The following is a 19381-nucleotide window of genomic DNA, read 5'->3' as shown; positions in this document are numbered from 1 at the left end:
TGCAGAAAATCACTTGTAACCTGTTGGTCTTTTCTTCGCAGATGTAATTTTCATTAGATAATTGATAACACTGATAATCATTTTATTGATGCAGTTTTGTGTATTGTCTCCCCCCCCCATTACCTTAGGTGGTAAGCAAACTAATGTATGATTTAAAAATATTTTTATGACCTATATTCTATCTGATGTGCTAAAAATGTCCAAAACCAGTCCCTGTTTCTGAGTAAATTACTTATTCCCCGACCTCTATCATAAGTAATACGATAGGGAATCCTTGCTTTCCTGATTTGTTTTCCCAGTTCAGTCCTGTAAATTGGAAGGTAAGAACTTTTTTTTTAGGGATCTTAGTTGGGGAGTGGGAGGGAACCTCCGTGGAGATCGAGGGAGCCGAAACGGGGCGGAGCCGGTTCCGAGACGGCCAATTATGAGCCGTGGTGGTGATGCCACGCCCCCTTCCCGCAACTCTGCGTCCTAAAGGGGCAAAGAAAGGGCGTCCGGTCGTCCAGTTAGGTGGGCACAGACCCCCAACTGTTGGACTGGACAGTACCTCAGAGCGTTCGTGAGTGGAAGGGACCGACGTTCCGCCGTCTCACGCCTCCGCCCCGCTCCATCCTCGCGGTGGGCCCCCTCAGGTCTGTGCGGCCCCTTTAAGAGCCTCCGGGTCGGACGCCTAAGGTCGCGGCGTCCCTTCAGCACCGCGGGCCGGCCCTCCATCCGCGCCCCCGCCACCATCCGCGGCCATGCAGTTGCTTCGGGCTGGCTTGACTCTGGCCCTGGGCGCAGGGCTGGGTGCAGCTGCCGAGGGCTGGCGGCGGCAGTGGGCGGACGCGCGAGCGACGCCGGGGCTGCTGAGCCGGCTGCCGGTGCTGCCAGTGGCGGCGGCGGCGGGTCTTCCCGCGGTGCCCGGGGCTCCCGCGGGTGGCGGCCCGGGCGAGTTGGCCAAGTACGGGCTGCCCGGGGTGGCGCAGCTCAAGAGCCGCGCATCGTACGTGCTGTGTTACGACCCGCGCACCCGCGGTGCGCTCTGGGTGGTCGAGCAGCTGCGGCCCGAGGGGCTCCGCGGCGACGGCGACCGCCGCTCCTGCGACTTCCACGAGGACGACTCGGTGCACGCGTACCACCGCGCCACCAACGCCGACTACCGCGGCAGCGGCTTCGATCGCGGCCACCTCGCCGCCGCCGCCAACCACCGCTGGAGCCAGAAGGCAATGGACGACACCTTCTACCTCAGCAACGTCGCTCCCCAGGTAGCGCTTGCGCGCCCCCCCACCCTCCCGCCACCACCCCCGACCCCGACCCCGGCGGCGGAAAGTGAGGCCAGCGCTCGCCTCTGAGCCTCGCTTTTCTCCTTGGCTGAATGGGAGGGTTACCGAATGTGCGCCCTCTAGGTCAGGGGCCTGGCCAAACGCACCGCGCGCCGCCGGCGGGAGGGATGGAGCGGTGGGGCGCTGAGTACCCACTGCGCTCTGATCTTAACCCGAGGGCCCCCGAGCGCCTCCCTGAAATCAGGATGAAACTGTTATTCACCTGCCTCTTGCGCCGAGGAACTGAAGATAACTGTCCACATCCATAAAAGTACCAGGCACGCTTCCTGGTTCTTGGCAAGCATTTAGTAAATAAGAGCTATAATGAGGAAAGTCTCAGCGAGACAGTGACCGACCAAGGGTCACACTCTAGGGGACCCTGAGCTTTTTCCATTGTCCTACCCTGCCTGCCTTCCCGGAGTAAAAGGATAGATAGGTGCCCACAGTGGCTGTTAGGAGCACTCACTGTGCACCCTGGACTAGCCGTCCTTCCTCTAGCGCTGTTCCCACCAGGGCCTGACACCCACGTGGAGATGGATGGTGGGGCTCTGAGTGAGACTTGTGAGGTCCCAGCCTCTGACCTGACTGGTGCTCACCCAGGAGCAGAGACCCCCACCCATTTGACTGGACACTGTGCCAAGGACCAGAGAGCTCAGGTGGTGGAGTCAGATTTCTGACCTTCCCTGCTGGGCTCTGCAGTTCAGACTTTAGAAGAAGGAAGGGAGAGATGGTTGAAAGAGATGGTCTTCCCATGAGCTCCTGGGGCAGGAGCAAACCTGTTTCTCTCTGGGAGGTTTGCCCCTTCATACGGCTCTTTGGGGCTGAGAAACAGCTTGGAGACCTGGGATGCTAGTTCTCCCACTCTAGGTCAGGGGCAGCTAGCACCCTTGTGAGCTCTGTCTGGGCTCAGTGACTCTCCTTCCATGAACCTCACTTTCCTCTGCATGCTTGTCTTCACTCCCACCCTGCTGCTGGAACCTTCTGGCTCTGTGCTATTGCCTGCCCCTAGGCCTGGGGCAGCCCTCTGACTGCAAGTGTCCCAGTCAGTCTCACTGAAGACCACCTCTCCTGCCAGGTGCCCCACCTCAACCAGAACGCCTGGAACAACCTGGAAAAGTACAGCCGCAGCCTGACCCGCACCTACCAAAATGTCTACGTCTGCACGGGGCCACTCTTCCTGCCCAGGTAAGGCTAGAGCTGGGGGGGCCTGGGGACAGCAGCACCTCTAGTCATCCCAACCAGGCTCCCCCCAGGCTGTGTCAGCACTGCCAGGTCCCCATTCATCTGGTTTCTGGGCAAGTCTGTCCATTCCTTGAGCCCCTGATTCTACTCTACAGAGACCTTTGGGGTACCCACATCTCTGCCCGTGTGTACCAGGCCCTGAATCTGCCCTTGTTCCTCTATGTCATCACTTGTCACATCCACCTAACTTATGTTCTGCCCAGAGAAACCATTGCACGGGTTCTCACCTTCAGTCTCCTCTGCTGGGGGCTTCCTTCCCCTGGAGCCAGCTTTGAACTGTGTCTTCCTGACCCTGAGCCTTCACTCTTGTCCCTGTGCAGCTCACGCGGCCTCCCAGATGGAAGGGACTGAGCTCCCCTGGGCTCGCTGGGTGATTTTTCTGCTGAGGCCTGGGATAAGTGAGGTGCAGGACTGTGGCCAGCAGCTGGCTCTGCTGGGGTCGGAACCCAGGCCGTCACTTAGTCTCTGGGTTTGATGTTTAGTCGCTCAGTTGTGTCCAACTCTTTTGTGATCTCATGGACAGAGAAGCCTGATGGGCTACTGGCTACTGTAGCCCGCCAGGCTCCTCTGTCCATGGGATTTCCCAAGCAAGAATGCTGGGAAATTGCCATTCCCTTCTCCAGGGGATCTTCCCGACCAAGGGATCGAACCCACATTCTCTTGCATTGGCAGGTGAGTCCTTTACCACTGAGCCACCAGCGAAGCCTCAGTCTCTGGGTGCCCTGGGCAAAAGACCTCAACATCCTCTCCTGTAAAGTGGGGATAATACCCGTTATCTACGACATAGTTGTTTAAGGGACAGTGGGATAGTGGATGTCACCGTAGTAAGGACTCAGCACAGGCTTACCGAGGCACTGATACACTTTAATTAGCCAGTGCCTCCTCTGGCCTGCTGAAATGGAATGGACTCCTTGGAGACTTAGCCAGAGTCACCTGTCCAGTGTCCTGAGCACCTGCTCTGCCCCAGGCCGTGTGCTGGTGCTGGGCATTCTGCTATCATAGCCCCACCCTCCACAGGGAGAGACAGACAGTAGTCAAGTGTCCAAAAGGAGGATGTGAATGAAGGCACGATTCTTTCTGCAGCATTTATTGCCACCACCCACTCTCCCTGAACACAGTGTCGGGCATGAGGAAAACAGGGGAGGAATGAGTCTCTACCCTGCGGGGGCTCCCAATCTCCTGGGCAAGCCAAGCCGGGCAGAGAAGCCTCACGCTGAGAGGGTGGTCCTGCAGGTGATACAAACTGGAGGTCCAATCAGGGAAGGCTGCCTGGAGGTGGTGGCCTTGGGTCTGAACAAGGTCCTGCAGGTGACACAAACTGGAGGTCCAATCAGGGAAGGCTGCCTGGAGGTGGTGGCCTTGGGTCTGAACAAGCCCCCTGGGAGTCCTGAAAGGCCATGTGGCTGGGTCTGCTCACAGGACAGAGGCTGATGGGAAGTCCTACGTGAAGTACCAGGTCATTGGCAAGAACCACGTGGCGGTGCCCACCCACTTCTTCAAGGTTCTGATCCTGGAGGCCGCAGGCGGGCAGATCGAACTCCGCTCCTATGTGATGCCCAATGCACCGGTGGATGAGGCGATCCCGCTGGAGCGCTTCCTGGTGCCCATCGAGAGCATTGAGCGGGCCTCGGGACTGCTCTTTGTGCCAAACATCCTGGCACGGGCGGGCAGCCTGAAGGCCATCACTGCGGGCAGCAAGTAAGGGCAGCCCCAGCTGGACTGTGGGCTTGGGGGACTGAATCAACTTAAAAGTGTTTATTTTTGGAAGCAAGTCTCCAGTGTGTCTGTCCAGGTAACCCGTGGGATCCACTGGCTTCATGGCTGCTTTTCTGCCATCCTGGGCCCCACAGAACCTTCAGCTGGGCCGGGCACCTGCCTGGGTGAGGCCAGGCTGCAGGGCAGCCAGGGAGATGAGGATGGCCTCCTGGAAGAGAAGCACAGCAACAGGCTATGGCCCCACCGCCCAATACCCCAGCCCGTGGGGTATGCTGCCGTCAGCAGGGTCCGGGGCGGGGGTGGTGAGGAGGTGGGGAGACAGGTTCAGCTTCGTCCTACTGTCACTGGCCACCTGCAGGCTCTGCCAGGAAAGGGCCTCATCTCTCTGCTCCTCAGTCTCCTTCTCTGTAAAATGGGGCTGATCATAATACCTGCCTCCCAAGGTCAGCCGGGGAGGGGGAGGCAATGGGCAGGAGGGCCCTCGGAAGTGTGGGAGCAGGGGTTCCTCCCAGGAGGCTGAGACTGGAAGCGCACAGCACCCAACCCTGGCCAGGCTCCCGGGGACAGGGAGACTGAGGCCGTCCACGTGTTTGATCACCACCGTTGAGACCAGTGGAGGTAGTGGCACCTTCCCCTAGAAGGTGCCCACAGGCACAGCGTTCCATGCTGCCCAGGTGGAAGGCTCTGAGAGAAGGTTGTATCCTGTCCCCCTGGGGACAGAGGTGCCATCGAGGAGGGCTGCCTTGCCCACCACGGTCAGACAGGGGGAGTGGGACACGGAGCGTACCGCTAAGGAAACAGGATTGGAGCAGGCGTGGTGGGTGTCCTGGGTCAGCCAGCCTGGGAGCAGCTGGACAGGCACCACAACCAGGATTCCTGGCTTCCAGCTCACTCTCAGCTCGCCCCTGCTGTAATCCTGCTGTGGAGAGAGGCTGAGGGGGTGAGGGGACCACCCCAGAAGGCTGGCTCAGGGCAGCCCCGGGTGGGGTGAAGGACAGTGGAAGAGTTGCAACCCCCTTGGCCAGACAAAGGGGCTCTGGGCCCTGCTGGTGGTGAAGAGGCGGGGCCTAGAGGTCAGGGAGGGAGGTGGGCTCACCTCTGTGCGGATGGTGCGGCTGCCCTGGTTGGGGCAGGTGTTGACGTACAGGTCGAAGAGGACGCTGGGTTCAGCTACCTCCAGGTTGGGGTCGGCATCCACTCCAGCTTCCAGCCCCTGGAGGCCCCCAAACACCACAAGAGCGTGCCTGCTGCCCACAGGAGGGGATCACTGACTGCCCATCATGGCCCTCTGAATGCCACCCCCAGGGCTCTCAGCCCTCCCATACATAGCAGGGGCCCAGTTCATTCAGCTGTGTCCCCACCAGTCCGGTCCCCTGCTCTGTGCCCTCCCCCCTGGCTGGACCCACCTGAAGTTGGGAAGCTGGGCGGAGGCCACATCTGAGCCTCGCTCTGACGTCCCGATGGTCAGATCATAGCCGTCCTGGAAGGGGGCCTCAGCAAACACAGCACCTGCCGGGGAGGCCAGTTCTCTGGGGACCCTGTTCCCCCCAGGCCACTGTTACTTGGCTGCGTGTGTGTACTGGGATGGTGGTGGAGATAAGGGAGCCACAGCCTGCACTCCCGCTGGAAAGTTAGGGGTGGAGTGGGCAGGGACCATCCCTGAGCTAGCTTGGAGAAACAGCGGAGGCTGGGGAGGAAGGAACTCCAAAAACAAGTGGCGTACCTTTGACTCATCTGGCCCCTTTGCCCCCATTCCCAGCCCCATGGCAGACATCATTAAAGATGCTTTGCCTCAGGAGTCCTTAAAAGCATCCCAGGCAGTGCACTCGAGGCCCAGAGAGGGAAAGGCACCTGCCCAAGGACACACAGCATGTTGGCAGGATTAGGATCCCAGTCTGAGGCTCTCTGAGGTCCCTCAGACAGAGAAGAAGACAGATGTTCATAGGAGGAGGCTCTGTGCTTACTGAGGCAGGAGGCCAGGCGGACTGTGTAGCCCCAGTAGAGACCAGCTTTGGTCCGAGGGTCCTGCGACGACACAACCTTCCCCCGGTAGGTCTTGCTTTCTGGAGAGGAAGCAGACAGGCTGTGAAAATGGGGTTAGGGGACAAGGGAGTGGAAGGAGGTGGCTCCGAGCCCGCAGGCTGGCTGGGCTGGGCATACTTTAGGATACCTGGGAGCTGGTTTTGGTTGAGCCGCACCGTCACCCGAAGTCCAGGCTCCAAGTTCTTGTCAATCTTCACCTCCTGGGAGGAAGCCAGAAAAAATCTGCTGCTCCAGCCCCACCCCCACTGCAGGACAGCAGGGGTCACTGCCCTCCCAGACACGGGGGCCTTTCAGGGGTCCAGGTAACCCTTTGTGCCCTATTCCCCAGTGCCTGGGGGCCAGACCTGCTCACTAAAGACCATTCTTGCAAAATGACTACCCCATGATACAGGTGAAAAGGATCAGTCCAGGCCTGGCACAAGGTAGGAAGTATTTCTGGGATGAAATCCCAGTTTCCTACATTTTGGGGCGCTTAAGTGGTCACTTAACTCCTCTGAGCCTTAGTTTCCTCATCTGTCAATAGGAGCCATTCCGTAAACAACAGCTATTGTTACCCTGCACGGGGTCTGGCATGAGGTAAACGCTGACCACGTGGGAGCTGTGATGAAGGACTCCTGATGTCAGTATTGTGTCCCAAGTTATGTCTGTATTTTGGCCTCGATACACAGCTTGCGGGATCTGGGATCTTAGTTCCTTGACCAGGGACTGAACCAGTGCCCTCGGCAGTGAAAGCTCAGTCCTACCACGGGACCACCAGGGAGGTCCCTGTCCCAATTCTGACTTTAGAATGGCTTTCTCCTTGGAGGGTTTCACGTGTATTTCTCCCTTCATCTGAGTCTGGGTATCCTGGTCTGCTTTCAGCCGGTTCTCTCAGGTCTGTTCTTTTTGTGGGAAGGGGATCCCCATACATTCAAATGTTTCTGCCTCTGACTCTAGGAGACATGAGATTAATAGGTGGCAAATGAATGCTCCAATCCAGAGCTCGGCATCACACTGGAGCAACCCCAGAGATTCTGAACTTGATTTTGCAGGCTTTTGTTTTGGTTTGTTTTTAGCACAAGGACTATCTTCTGTTGATATGCTTTTTAAAAAAAAAAAAAAAAAAACACAGTAAATTTTGCTCCTGGCTCTATCTGTTGAGCCCTATTTTAGGCCCTTCTCACTCAAATCTGCATCAGTGGGGGCCTGGCAGGCAGAGAGGCCCGGGGCAGGACTCCCCCACATGCCCTCCAAACCCAGCGAGCGTCTGGGAAGCATGTCTCGATGCCCCCTCCAGTTCCTACCTTCTTCATGCCACAGTTGACAAAGGAGCCCTGGCCTGGCCGGGTGGGCCGGTCCACCACAACGCCCTCTCGGAACTCGGACTCCTCATCCTGACGCATGTGGTGAGGGCTGTCCAAGGGGTTTAGGAGCCCTGCGGTTGGAGAGGGGCCAGGAAGAGTCTGGGAGGTGCAGAGGCACACGGGGGTGGCAGGGGTGGGGTGAGGCTGGGAACCCCGGTCCAGGATCCAGCTCGGCTACAGACTTGCTATGTGCCGTTAGGCACAGGTCTTGCTTTGCCAACAGGACCATGAGTTCTCAGGGCCTGGAGGATGATCCATGGGAAATGGGGGTCAGGTCCCCTCCCCCAGCCTTACCTGCAAACTGCAGATCCTGATGCTTGGGGAAGAAGGCCTTTCTTAGGTACCTAGGAAAGAACGCAGAGCTCGGGAAGTTCCCAGGGAGGCCATGTCTTGCCCAACCTGCACCGGGACCGCCCCTCCGCCTGGGTCTGGAAGGTCTGTCTGTCCTTACTGTGGACACTCCAGGTACTGCAGTATCCGGGCCAGCTGCACGCACGCCTGCCCCTTCTTGCCGACTCCCCTGAATTCCCCCTCCACAGTGCTACGAGAGAAAGACAGGGGTTCAGCCCACTGGATTCTCTTTGAGAGCTCCCCCACCCGCAGTATAACCTCAGCAGTGCCCCTGCTTTGCACCTCGACCCACCAGGATGACAGTGGGGACATTCAGACAGGATTCTCGGCCCAGGCAAGAAGGCAGGGAAAGAAGTGCAGCCCAGCCAATCCTGGCAGCCCCCCACTTTCCCCACACCCGCTGGGACCCTGCTGGAGGCCCCTCACTTAGCATCTTGGCCTTCTTCATCGAACACCACAATCTCATCCACACAGAAGATGGCGCAGGCTCTGGCGATCTGGCCGGCCAGGTAGGTGCGAAGCTCTGGTGACTGGGCATTGTCCAGAATAGAGCCTGGCAGGGCCACACTCAGGGTGTAGTGTCGCCCTAGGCAGGACAAGGGTGTTCATGGTCAGCTGGAGCAGCCAGGGCCATCTCTACCCTCCCTCCCTCTAATCCCAGGGCCTATAGTTAGAAAGTTTTCTTACTGGGAGAAGTTTTGAGATAAGTAGCATAGATTCCCTCTCCAGATCTCAATCTCCCCAGGAAGAAAATGAACTTGGGGGTCTCCAGGGCTCCCATAAACAGGACGTACCACTAGCTACGGCAGGGAGTGGTTAGAGGCATTGACCTATATTCACATCCTCTGCCCCCTACTGCCTCAGTTCTCCAGGCATCAAAATGGGATAATGATGAGAGTTAATATTTATTCTTACAGGACATCCCTGGTGGTCCAGTGGTTAAAATTCTGTGCTTCTAATGCAAGGGGCATGGGTTCAATCCCTGGTTGGGGAATTAAGATCCTACATGTTGCAGAGCAGCCTCTGCAAAATTAAAAAAATAATAATTCTTAGTGCCTTTTATGGGTATAAACTTAAACCAATAACCCTAGGAAGTAGGTACTACCATGATCCCCACTAACAGTTGGGGAACCTTTAGCCTAAAGAGGTCAAATACATGACCCTGCTGCTTGCTGCTGCTAAGTCGCTTTAGTCGTGTCCGACTCTGTGCGACCTCATGGACTGCAGCCTACCAGGCTCCTCTGTCCATGGGATTTTCCAGGCAAGAGTACTGGAGTGGGGTGCCATTGCCTTCTCCGAATACATGACCCAAGGTCACACAAAAGGCAGAACAGCTGACTTCAGAATAAACCACCACACTTTTGCTCCCAGAGTCATCCAAAAGGAGCCATACGAGATAAAGGGCTTTCCTGGTGTCTGAGACAGTTGACGTGCTCAGTTTCTGTCCCTACTGTCACCATCATCACTAAAAACCACTGGGCTTACAGAGTAAAACATGGCCCCCTGATAGTCCAGAATTTTGCGTTTGACCGAGGAGGAAAGATACAATTTGTTAGGGTAGATGCAGATGTACAGAAGGACACAATGTACGGAAGGATATCAGGACACAATGTGGGATTAGAAAAACCAAGTCCAGAAGTGCATGGATTAAGCAGCCTCACTTCCGTACAATTGTATCTACATACCTCTTCACCTAGATATAGGTGGGTGTTAACAGCTAGGGGCTTCCCTGGTGGCTCAGGTGGTAAAGAATCTGCCTGTAGTGCAAAAGACCCAGGTTCAAAACCTGGATCAGGAGGATCCCCTGGAGAAGGAACTGGCAACCCACTCCAGTATTCTTGTCTGGAGAATCCCATGGACAGAGAAGCCTGGTGGGCTACAGGCCATGGGGTTGCAAAGAGTTGGACTGGACTTTCACTTTAACAGCTGGAGAAATGTTAACTGCAATGTTTGCTGGGATTTTTGAAATAAACTTAAAGCACACAAAGTGCTCAATAAAAAAGTAAAAACTGTGACAACCCACTCCAGTATTCTTGCCTGGAAAATCTCATGGACAGAGGAGCCTTGTAGGCTACAGTCCATGGGGTCGCAAAGAGTCGAACACAACTTAGCAACTGAACAAAACAACACACCATCAGGCAGATTGTGATTTGGGAAATAGATCTGGATGGAAATGTGGCATAAAAATGGAGAGTGAAGTGACCTAGCAATATGAAATAAAGAGTTTTGTAAGAAATTAAAATTTATATATAGAATAGCAGTTGCAAATATTCAAACAATAAAGTCTGGCTAAAGGAGCTTAAAAAAAAGTAAAAACAGCCATTACAATGATGAGGTTCTAGAAGTTATGATATATTACACCTATACTCCAGAGAACTGAAATCCACCTAAGTAGGAGGTTAGGGCTCAGCTTTTTGGGTCCCTCCAATTTTCCAAGCCTCAGTTTCTCCATCAGGACAAGATGTCTGGGTCCAGTGGCCCCTAAGGGCCCTTCCGCCTGTGACATTCTCTGCCCTGCCCAGGACCCAGCTTGCTCACCCCGATCCTCGCTCTGGGCAGCTGCCTCTTCCTCCTGTTGGCGCTTTGCCTGTTCCTCCTGAGCTCGCTGTCGCTCCAGTTTCTTTGTCATCTTGAGATCCTTCCACTTCTTTTTCTCCTCTTTTTCTGGATAAGAGGACATCCCAATTGGTGGAGGGAAGAGTGACTTGGAGGTAGGAAAGACTTGGAACAGCCCAGTAGGTGGTGTCCTCTCAGTAGGTCAGCCTGGGGACTCCAATGCTGCCCAGAGAGCAGCCAGAAGAGCCTTCCATAGCATCTGGCCTCCTCTTCCCCATTTTGGGTACTAGTGAGACCTACAGGAGACAAACCTGGCGCCTTTTCCCTAAGATTCAGCTGTGCACTGATGGAGTGGGGGAGGTGAGCACAGACACTTAGCTCCCCATTAGGCCCACCCCACCCCCCAGTCCCTGACTTACTCTGTTGCTTCCACTTCCGCCACTCCACCCTTTGGCCATGTTCACCCTGGAGAAGGAGTCGGGTATACAGGAGTGAGGCTGAATGGTCACATCTGAGGGGGGCGGTTCCCACTTGCTGCTCCCCAGCTGTCCCCTCTCTTTAAATGAGTCGTTGTTGGTTAGTCGCTCAGTCGTGTCCAACTCTTTGCAGCCCCATGGACTGTAAAGCTACAGGCTCCTGTCCATGGAATTCTCCAGGCAAGAATACTGGAGTGGGTTGCCATTTCCTTCTCCAGGGGATCTTCCTGACCCAGGGATGGAACCCGGGTCTCCTGCATTGGCAAGCAGATTCTTTACCGTCTCAGCCACTAGGGAAGCCCCTTTAAACGAGGGTGGTGAGGAAACGAGGGACACCTCCCCCGCCCCCAACACACAATATTGCCCAAGAGAGAGAGAGTCAGGAGAGTAGGGACATGTACCCCCAGAGCCTGAGAGGACAGCTGGAACGCGGTAAGCATTCAGTAAGTTGTTAAATGAGTTCCTACCGGAGAGAACAGGAAATAGGTTCAGGGGGACAGGACCTGCCCACTGCCGCCCTGGTTATCAGAAGAGATACGCCATGAGAGGGCTCGGGAAGGCGAGCCGGGTCCTGCCTCCCGAATCCGAGCCCCGGGCACAGCTGCCACTAAGGACTCCGGTTAGGTAATGAGTTACCGACGCTGTCCCGGGTGCGACTCAAACCCCGGTTCCCACCTTAGCTGCTCATCGGGACAGTGGTAACTGAGGCCACAAGCAGGCAACAAGCTCGGGGACTCCGGCCGCGGAGCAGCGACGAGACTGGAGCTAGAGGTGCGACTCAGCCCCACCCTGGGGCCCCACGCGGCTCTGGCTCTTGACCCCAACCCCGCGCCCTGCCGCAGGGTTCTCACATCCCTCCACCTACCGGACCACAGGGCCGCTTCCTCGCGCCCTCCGCCATGTTTGCCGCACGCCGTCGGCCCCGCCCGGCCAATCAGACTCACCCCTTCCGGCAACACCTCCTTCGAGCCGCCCAATCAGAGAGCCAGTGGCGCTCGAGGGCGTGGCCTAGGTGCCGGGCTGTAAGAGCACGTGGACAGGGGAGGGCTGGAGGTGCTGGGTCGGCTGCCTAGGGGCGGATGGGGGGCGGCACCCGTTGAGCTGGAGTCGGCTCTGGCGTGGAGGCAGGGGTTGGGTGGTGGTGTTGAGTTCATCGCAGGCTTGAGTGTCCCAGTGCTCAGAAACCTTGGACTGCCAGAGCGCTCCCCTCCAGCTCAGGTCGTGCGCGGAAGTCAAACCTCTCCTTTGTACGTGGAGATCTTGGGGCCCAGAGCTGGAGTGTGACTCAGAGCTGGCAATAAGTAAATCCAGTTATTTTATAGATTCGTTCATTTACTCTCTCTTGTAATTATCAGATTTTATTATTTTAGAGAAGACCAGTTCAGTTCAATCGCTCAGTCGTGTCCGACTCTTTGCAACCCCATAGACTGCAAGCAGCACGCCAGTCCTCCCGGTCCATCACCAACTCCCAGAGTTTACTCAAACTCATGTCCGTTGAATCGGTGATGCCATCCAACCATCTCATCCTCTGTCGTCCTCTTCTCCTCCCGCCTTCAATCTTTCCCAGCAGTCTTTTCAAATGAGTCAGTTCTTCACATCAGGTGGCCAAAGAGAAGACTTCGGTTTACCAAAAATTGAACAGATAGTACAGAGTTCCCACAGTTTTTGTAATTAACATGTTGCCTTAAGATATACATTTGTTAGAGCTGATGAGCCATTATTGATGCTTTGTTCATAGTTTATCTTAGGGTTCACTCTTTGTGTTGTACATACTGTGCGTTTTGACAAAATACGTAATGTCATATCTATCATTGCCATGGAATTCTCCAGGCAAGAATACTGGAATGGGTTGCCGTTTCCTTCTCCAGGGCATCTTCTTGACCCAGGAATCAAACCTGGGTCTCCTGCATTGCAAGCAAATTCTTGTGTCTGAGCCACCAAGGAAGTCCCAGTTATTACAATATCATACAAAATTGATTCACTGCCCTAAAAATCTGTGCTCCACCTACTTTCCCCACTTCTCAAGCCCCTGATAACCACTGATCTTTTTTTTTTTTAACTGTTCTTATAGTTTAGCCTTTTCCAGAATGTCATATAGTTGGAATCAGACAATATGAAGCCTTTTCAGACTCCCTTCTTTTATTAAGTAATATGTATTTAAAGTTCCTCCCTAGCTTCTAGTGGCTCGACATCTCATTTCTTTTTATTGCTGGATACTATTCATTGGCCTGATATCTCATTTCTTTTTATTGCTGGATACTATTCATTGTATGGATATGCCAAGCATGTCTATCCATTCACCTTTCAAAGGACATTTGGTTGTTTCCAGTATTTGGCAATTATAAATAAAATTGCTGTAAATATTCATGTGTAGGTTTTTGTGTGGACCTGACTTTTCAGCTCATTTGGATAAACAGCTGGAAGTCTGATTGCTGGATCCAAGGGTTAGACTATGTTTAACTTTGAAAGAAGTCACCAAACTGTCTTCCAAAGTAGTTACACACCATTTTGTTACATCTCATTCCTACCAGCAAGGAGTGAGATACACTTTCTTTTTTAAATGATAAATTTGAGTCAATATTCATTCAGTCAACAAATATTTATCAAGCTGAGCCTATTTTGAGGCAGGAACTCCTGGCAGTGCTGACTGCCAGGGACACAATGGTCAGCAAAAACAAAAATTGATCTGGAGTTTACAACCTAGTAGAAGAGAGATTAATTTCTAATTCAATGTGTATGTTAACATTATAGGGGTTATTGTGTTTACTTCACCATTCCCCCCTTGCCCGTATCTTAATGAAACGCAAATTCATTTACGCATATCAAATTGGCTGAGGTTACTCAGTCCAAGACTTGAAACCTCTGTAGAGTCACAGATTTGAGTTAAGGGCAGATTCTAGATTGGTTCATGATCTATGAAACCTTTGGTCAGAGTGGTTCTCATCTCGGAGAGGCAGCAGAGTGAGCTGGTGGTGTGAAGCCACACCTTAATTCCCTGCCCAGGAATTGAACTTTTTGAATCTGGGGGGTGGGGGGTGGTCATGGGAATGCTGGAATTTGCAGTCAGCCAGGCAGAAGTGTTTCCATCCAGGTGGCCTGGATGGATACCAGGAATCCTTGCCACCAGACCAGCAAGGGCTAGAGGCTATTTTTCCCTGGCTCTTGCCGCCCTCACTGGAGGCAAAAACTGTAAAAATGGGTACAAAGTTTATTATTAGAGACATAGCACAACAAGTGGGAGAACACACAGAGAAACCTTCTGTTTAGTTAAGAAAGAAGCAAGACAGGGGCGCCTGGAGAGAAAGTGTGTGGGCATCTTCCCTAATGAGGAGGAACCAGAAAAAAGGTGGTTAGAAAACTTATATAGGGCAGTTCTTCTGGGTCTTTGTTTAACTTTGGCCAACAATCTTATTTATTTTTCCACACCTGCCCTGCCCTAGGCAACATGTGTGCACGACTTTTTTCCAAGATGGATTTCAACGTAGAGGCTTTTGGGAGTAAAGAAGCATTACTTATTATGGCTTGGCACCCCTTGACTTTTGACCCCATGGGAGCCTTTCTGCCCATGTGCAATGTCTCCCTTGCCCCAAGGATGGGAAATATTTGGCCTCTTGATTCATTACTCAAACGAGGTTTCACCACTCTGTTCCTGCCATGACTGTTATCTTAAGGTGTCTTCAGGAGAGAAAGCCTGGTTATCTACCCTGTTTTAGTTGTTACTCCCATTTTGGAGAGCAAGCAGGAGACTGGTTGTAAATATCTAACCTGAAGCCCACCTATCTCCTGTCTCTGAAAATGCAAATGAGGGGTGTACATGTATATGTCCAGCCTGAAGTCCACTTTTTTCCTGCCCCAAGAAATGTAAACAGGAGCCACCTTGCAAATACCTAGCCTGGGACCCATCTGCCTTCTGCCTCAGTTCTATCCAAGAAATCCTTTTTTTCTGTCTTTCTTTTTTCCTGCCTGTCTGGCTTCCTTTCTTTCTTTTATTTTTTATTTTTTTTCCCTTTCTTTCTTTTAAATGGGCATCTTTATTCATCTATAATGATGATTAGCTGGATCATGACTGGAGAGAGGTTTATGAAAAAAAAAAAACAACAAAAAACCCAAAACACCTTAGTACTCAAAACTATTAGCATAGTTTCTCCTCTGGCTCTGGAGGACGTTCTTATCATTAGGCTATGTGTAGTGTGGCAAAGGGGCTTCAAGCCTGAGCCTCTGAGTTGTATTGTTTCACAATCTTGACTTTGAAACAGTGATAGTAGTACAAAGTCATTGTTTGGAAAGGGAGAGAGTGGAGTGTCCTATGTCATAACACCAATATGTTCCAAATAGCAATTCTCTGACACCAAGTGGGTGTCCTAAGCTTTGATTCAATTCTGACAAGTTGGCACAGATCTCATAAGTTAATGGAGCCCACAAGACTGCCTCCCACTTCAGATGCCAGTGGCAAGTGGGGTGCCCAGCCACCCACAACTTTTGCCTGGCTGACTGCAAATTCTGGCATTCCCATGACCACCGCATGGGAGTGGTGGTTTTGACCCCATTCAGATTCAGTAATTTGCTGAAACGATTCACAGCCCTCAGGGAAGTGCTATACTTACAGTTACAGTTTTATTTTAGAAGATACAACTCAGGAACAGCCCAATGTAAGAGGTACCTAGACTAAGGTGGAAAGGTGGGCATGGAATTTCCATACTCTCTCCGGATGGGCCACCCTACAGCTCATCGAGGTCTTCACCAGCCCAGAAACTCCTTGAGCCTCATTGATTCAGGATTGTTTTTTTCTTATCTTAAAAAAAATTTTTTTTAATGTGTTTATTTTGGTTGTGCTGGCTCTTTGTTGGTGCGCAGGCTTTCTCTAGTTGTGGTGAGTAGAGGCTACTCTGTAATTGTGGTACATGGGTTTCTCATTGCAGTAGCTTTACTTTTTGCAGAGCATATGCCCTGGGGTGCAAGGGCTCCAGGAGTTGCAGCTTCCAGGATCTAGAACACAGGCTCAGTAGTTGTTTTTTTTTTTTTTTTTTTGTAGGCTCAGTAGTTGTGGTGAGCGGGCTTAGCTGCTCTGCGGCATGTCGTATATTCCTAGATCAGGGATCAAAACTGGGTCTCCTGCACTGGCAGACGGATTCTTTGCCACTGAGCCCCCAGGGGAGCCTTTTTCTTTAATTTTTAAAAATTAAAAAAAAAATTATTTGCCTCTGCCGGGTCTTAGTTGCCGCATGCAGGATCTTTAGTTGAGGCATTCCAGTTCTTAGTTATGGCCTGTGGGATCTAGTTCCCTGATGTGGGACTGAACCTGAGCCCTCTGCACTGGGAGTGCGGTCTTAGCTGCTGGACCAGCAGGGTAGTCCCACTTCAGGGTTTTTATGTGGGATTTTATTACGTATGCATAACTGATTAAATCATTAACCATGTAACTGAACTCAATGGCCAGTCCTTTACCCTCCCTGGCGTCTGGGATTGGAGCTGAAAATTCTGACCTTTTAAATACATGGTTGAGGGTGTTCCTGGTGGCTCAGTGGTAAAGAATCCACCGGCCAATGCAGAAGACACAGGTTTGATTCCTGATCTAGGGAGATCCCTCATGCCGAGGAACAGCTAAGCCCGAGAGCCACAACTACTGCAGCCTGCATCCCTAGAGCCTGTGCTCTGCCACAAGAGAAGCCACCGCGATGAGAAGTCCAAGCACTGAAACTAGAGAGAAGCCCTCCCTCCCCGCAACTAGAGAAAAGCCTGAGCAGCACGAAGAACCAGCACAGCCAAAAACAAAAAAATAAGTAAATAAAATTATTTAAAAAAATACATGGCTGAAGGGGTTCATTGGAATAACAAAAGACACTATTATCACTCAGGAAATCCAAGGGTTTTAGGAGCTCTGTGCCAGGAACCACAAAGACCCAATGCATTTTATTATATTGTATGTTCCCATCACCTCCCCCAATTAAATCTATGATATGAGCAAAACCCATGAGCTTGTTACACAAATGCAACTTCAAGACAAGTCCCCAGCACCACCTTCCAAAAAGGATTTCAGAAGTTGCCTTGTTTTCCAGTGGGAGGCGCACTCCTGGCATCAAATCCCTCCCTTTACCTTTTGCCAGCAGAAGGGCCTCAGACAAGTCACCCCACCTCCAAAGTGGTTTCCTCCGTTGTAACATGAGACAGTAACTCCTGTCTCAGAGGCTGTTTAATGAGATGATGGGCATCCAGGTGTCCCGGAAGCAGGGGTGCACAATAAACGTGCAGTGAAACATTCCTCTGCCCTTCTATTCTTTTGTTTTTTAATTAAGTATTTTTGGCTGAGCTAGGTGTTCATTGCTGCATGCCGGCTTTCTCTCGTTGTGGCGAGAGGGCGCGACTCTTTCTGGCGGCTCGCAGGCTTCTCTTTATGGTGGTTTCTCTTGTTGCAGAGCACAGGCTCTAGAGTACGAGATCTTCAGTAGCTACAGCATGTGGGCTGGGTAGTTGTGGCACACGGGCTTAGTTGCCCTGTGGCATGCGGGATCTTCCCAGACCAAGGATTGAACCCATGTCCCCTGCATTGGCAGGCAGATTCTTAACCACTGGACTAGGGGAATTCCTCCCCTATTGTTCTAATAATCCCTGGCACTCCTGGCCTGGACTCTGATCCTTGTGGGGCTTGATTGTATCTTTCCTGTTAGATCCTCAACTAAGGCCCCCAACACACACAACACACAACACACACACACACACACACCCAACAATGGTAACACACACCATCTGAGCCCCGAGGCCTGATTTTATCATTAACTAACTAGGTGACTTCAGACAAGTCCCAAGTCCCTGCCCTTCTTTGGGCTCCAAAATGTTTGTAGAAAGTCTGGGAGCTGAGGTTCAGGGAGGTGGAAGATGCCTTCTGTTCTGACTGAGTCCCTGCCAGCAATCAGCACCAGGGTGTGAAGTGGAGAGAAGCAGCCAATAAGAGTCTGAATAGCTTAAAACTTTATTATGGGCAAAAAGTACTGGCTTGAGGACTCAAGCCTAAACACAACTTCCCAAGAACAAATGTAGATAAGGAAAGGGAAGGATGCCCAAGGCCTGGCTGGGGCCAGGACTGGGACCAAGGCCAGTATGTTATTGAAGTCTGCCCTCGGAGTCCCAGCTTAGCCTGGGAAGGGGCGAGGGGACCCAAGACCATTCAGCCCAGCACAGATAGTACCAGGGAGAGGCCCCGGTCAGGCCTCCCTCACCTCTGCGACAGGAACAGAGCCATACACCATGAGGAAGTGCTCCGGACTCCCCAGAGACCAAAAGCAGGACTATTCCCTGGGATCATTCTGTGTTACAGAGACGGGCTCCTCCAGTACCTTCTACCTTCCACCTGGGATGGCTGAGAGCTGGACAAAGACAGAGCCTCACAGAGTGTGCAGGCACCAGGCAGGGCCCAGGGCTGATGTCACGACCTCAGGGCGTGAGCTCAGCCTTCCACTTCTGCAGCTTCTGGTCCATGGCCCGGAGCGTGGATTCATCCTGCACCAACACAGACCAGTCCTACCCCTCTCCCCAGGAGGCCTGGGGAGGATTGGGGAGCTCTGCCCTCCCCAGGCATGTCCGTTACCTTCACGAAACAGAAGCGGATATAGTGGTCAAAGAACTTCTGGTGGGGCACGCTGCAGAAGATGGACACTGGAATGGCCACCAAGCCCTAGGGAGGAGGAAGCCCATGTCTCAACCGTCTCACAGCCTGGCAGGCCTCTGGGGGGCCTCAGGGGGTCAGAGGGTTCCATGATGAGGAAGGAGAAAGAGAATAAGCTTTAATGCAGCACCTCCCAGGGCTGTGTCAAGGTCAGGTAAAACATCCCAATGCACCATTCCAAGTCCCTTCTTATGTACAGAGGAGAGAAGGAGGCTGAGAGCAAGGAAGATCACCTGGCAGGTCAGGGGAGAGCCACAGAAGAAATGTCTTAGAATCGTAGCACTGAGCTGGATGGCCCTCAGAGTTAATGGGCCAACTCCTCACTGTACAGATGGGAAGACTGAGGCCCTGAGAGGGCAGGAATTCCTGCCAGCCCACAGGAATTTGGCCACATTAAAAACAGGCCTATTTGAGCACATTAAAAACAGGTTCCCCTTTCCTTGAAATGGATACAACCCTGAACCACGGCTCAGGGCAGAGGCCGGGCTAGATTCTGGCCCATTAGCTCCGGGCTCAGTCACCCTTAGCACTGCACAGCCTGTAAAATACACACAGCACCCAGGCAGAGGCCCAGCCCACCTTATTCTTGATCATCCACTTGACAAAGCGTTTGTCGTAGGGCTCATCTGCCGCTCCAGGCAAGTCAGGCATCTTGTTTTCTGGGGGACAGAGGACGTGCTGAGTCCTGGG

General features: G+C 52.9%; 3 protein-coding genes across 10 annotated transcripts in view; 1 reads left to right on the top strand and 2 right to left on the bottom strand.

Annotated features, from left to right (window-relative positions):
• The first annotated feature begins 462 nt into the window (after positions 1-462).
• ENDOG (endonuclease G) lies at positions 463-4313 on the top strand. Its single transcript, XM_065928312.1, has 3 exons — positions 463-1247; positions 2380-2489; positions 3966-4313. The coding sequence occupies exons 1-3, from the start codon at positions 741-743 to the stop codon at positions 4246-4248; spliced, it is 900 nt and encodes a 299-aa protein (XP_065784384.1). The 5' UTR covers positions 463-740; the 3' UTR covers positions 4249-4313.
• On the bottom strand, positions 4224-11949 carry SPOUT1 (SPOUT domain containing methyltransferase 1). Of its 3 annotated transcripts, XM_065928304.1 has the most exons (13): positions 11897-11949; positions 10975-11020; positions 10538-10663; positions 8426-8585; positions 8100-8189; positions 7943-7992; positions 7589-7719; positions 6433-6505; positions 6227-6325; positions 5669-5771; positions 5359-5506; positions 5050-5181; positions 4224-4470 (listed from the first exon to the last, which is right to left on the bottom strand). In XM_065928304.1, the coding sequence occupies exons 1-13, from the start codon at positions 11930-11932 to the stop codon at positions 4402-4404; spliced, it is 1263 nt and encodes a 420-aa protein (XP_065784376.1). In that variant the 5' UTR covers positions 11933-11949; the 3' UTR covers positions 4224-4401. The 3 variants fall into 3 exon arrangements, with proteins under 3 accessions (XP_065784376.1, XP_065784378.1, XP_065784377.1); XM_065928306.1 differs by lacking the exon at positions 5050-5181; XM_065928305.1 differs by lacking the exons at positions 4224-4470; positions 5050-5181 and adding an exon at positions 4507-4667.
• Positions 11950-17980: 6031 nt separating this feature from the next.
• The window catches only part of KYAT1 (kynurenine aminotransferase 1), a 33528-nt gene continuing 32127 nt past the window's right edge, over positions 17981-19381 (bottom strand). For all 6 annotated transcript variants that reach the window (XM_065928298.1, XM_065928301.1, XM_065928296.1 and 3 more), the window contains 3 exons: positions 19271-19350; positions 18614-18700; positions 17981-18525 (listed from right to left, as the gene is read on the bottom strand). In XM_065928298.1, coding sequence (XP_065784370.1) covers positions 18460-18525; positions 18614-18700; positions 19271-19350 — 233 coding nt within the window. In that variant the 3' untranslated portion in view covers positions 17981-18459. The remainder of the gene's footprint in view (positions 18526-18613; positions 18701-19270; positions 19351-19381) is intronic.

This window comes from Muntiacus reevesi, chromosome 3 (genome assembly GCF_963930625.1).
Source record: "Muntiacus reevesi chromosome 3, mMunRee1.1, whole genome shotgun sequence".
In the NCBI taxonomy this organism is placed as follows: domain Eukaryota; kingdom Metazoa; phylum Chordata; class Mammalia; order Artiodactyla; family Cervidae; genus Muntiacus; species Muntiacus reevesi.
Note: the sequence above shows the minus strand (reverse complement) of the source record. Positions and strands in the feature narration are given on the sequence as shown.

Excerpts from the sequence above, each read along its gene's own strand:
- SPOUT1 (XM_065928304.1), bottom strand. The coding sequence starts at position 11,932 with ATGGCGGAGGGCGCGAGGAAGCGGCCCTGTGGTCCG. Across the intron at positions 8,586-10,537 it reads TGCCCAGAGCGAGGATCGGG|GGCGACACTACACCCTGAGT; the intron begins GTGAGCAAGCTG and ends TGTCCTGCCTAG. Across the intron at positions 4,471-5,049 it reads CCAATCCTGTTTCCTTAGCG|GAGGCCATCCTCATCTCCCT; the intron begins GTACGCTCCGTG and ends CTTCTCTTCCAG.
- ENDOG (XM_065928312.1), top strand. The coding sequence starts at position 741 with ATGCAGTTGCTTCGGGCTGGCTTGACTCTGGCCCTGGGCGCAGGGCTG. Across the intron at positions 1,248-2,379 it reads TCAGCAACGTCGCTCCCCAG|GTGCCCCACCTCAACCAGAA; the intron begins GTAGCGCTTGCG and ends CTCTCCTGCCAG. Across the intron at positions 2,490-3,965 it reads GGGCCACTCTTCCTGCCCAG|GACAGAGGCTGATGGGAAGT; the intron begins GTAAGGCTAGAG and ends GTCTGCTCACAG.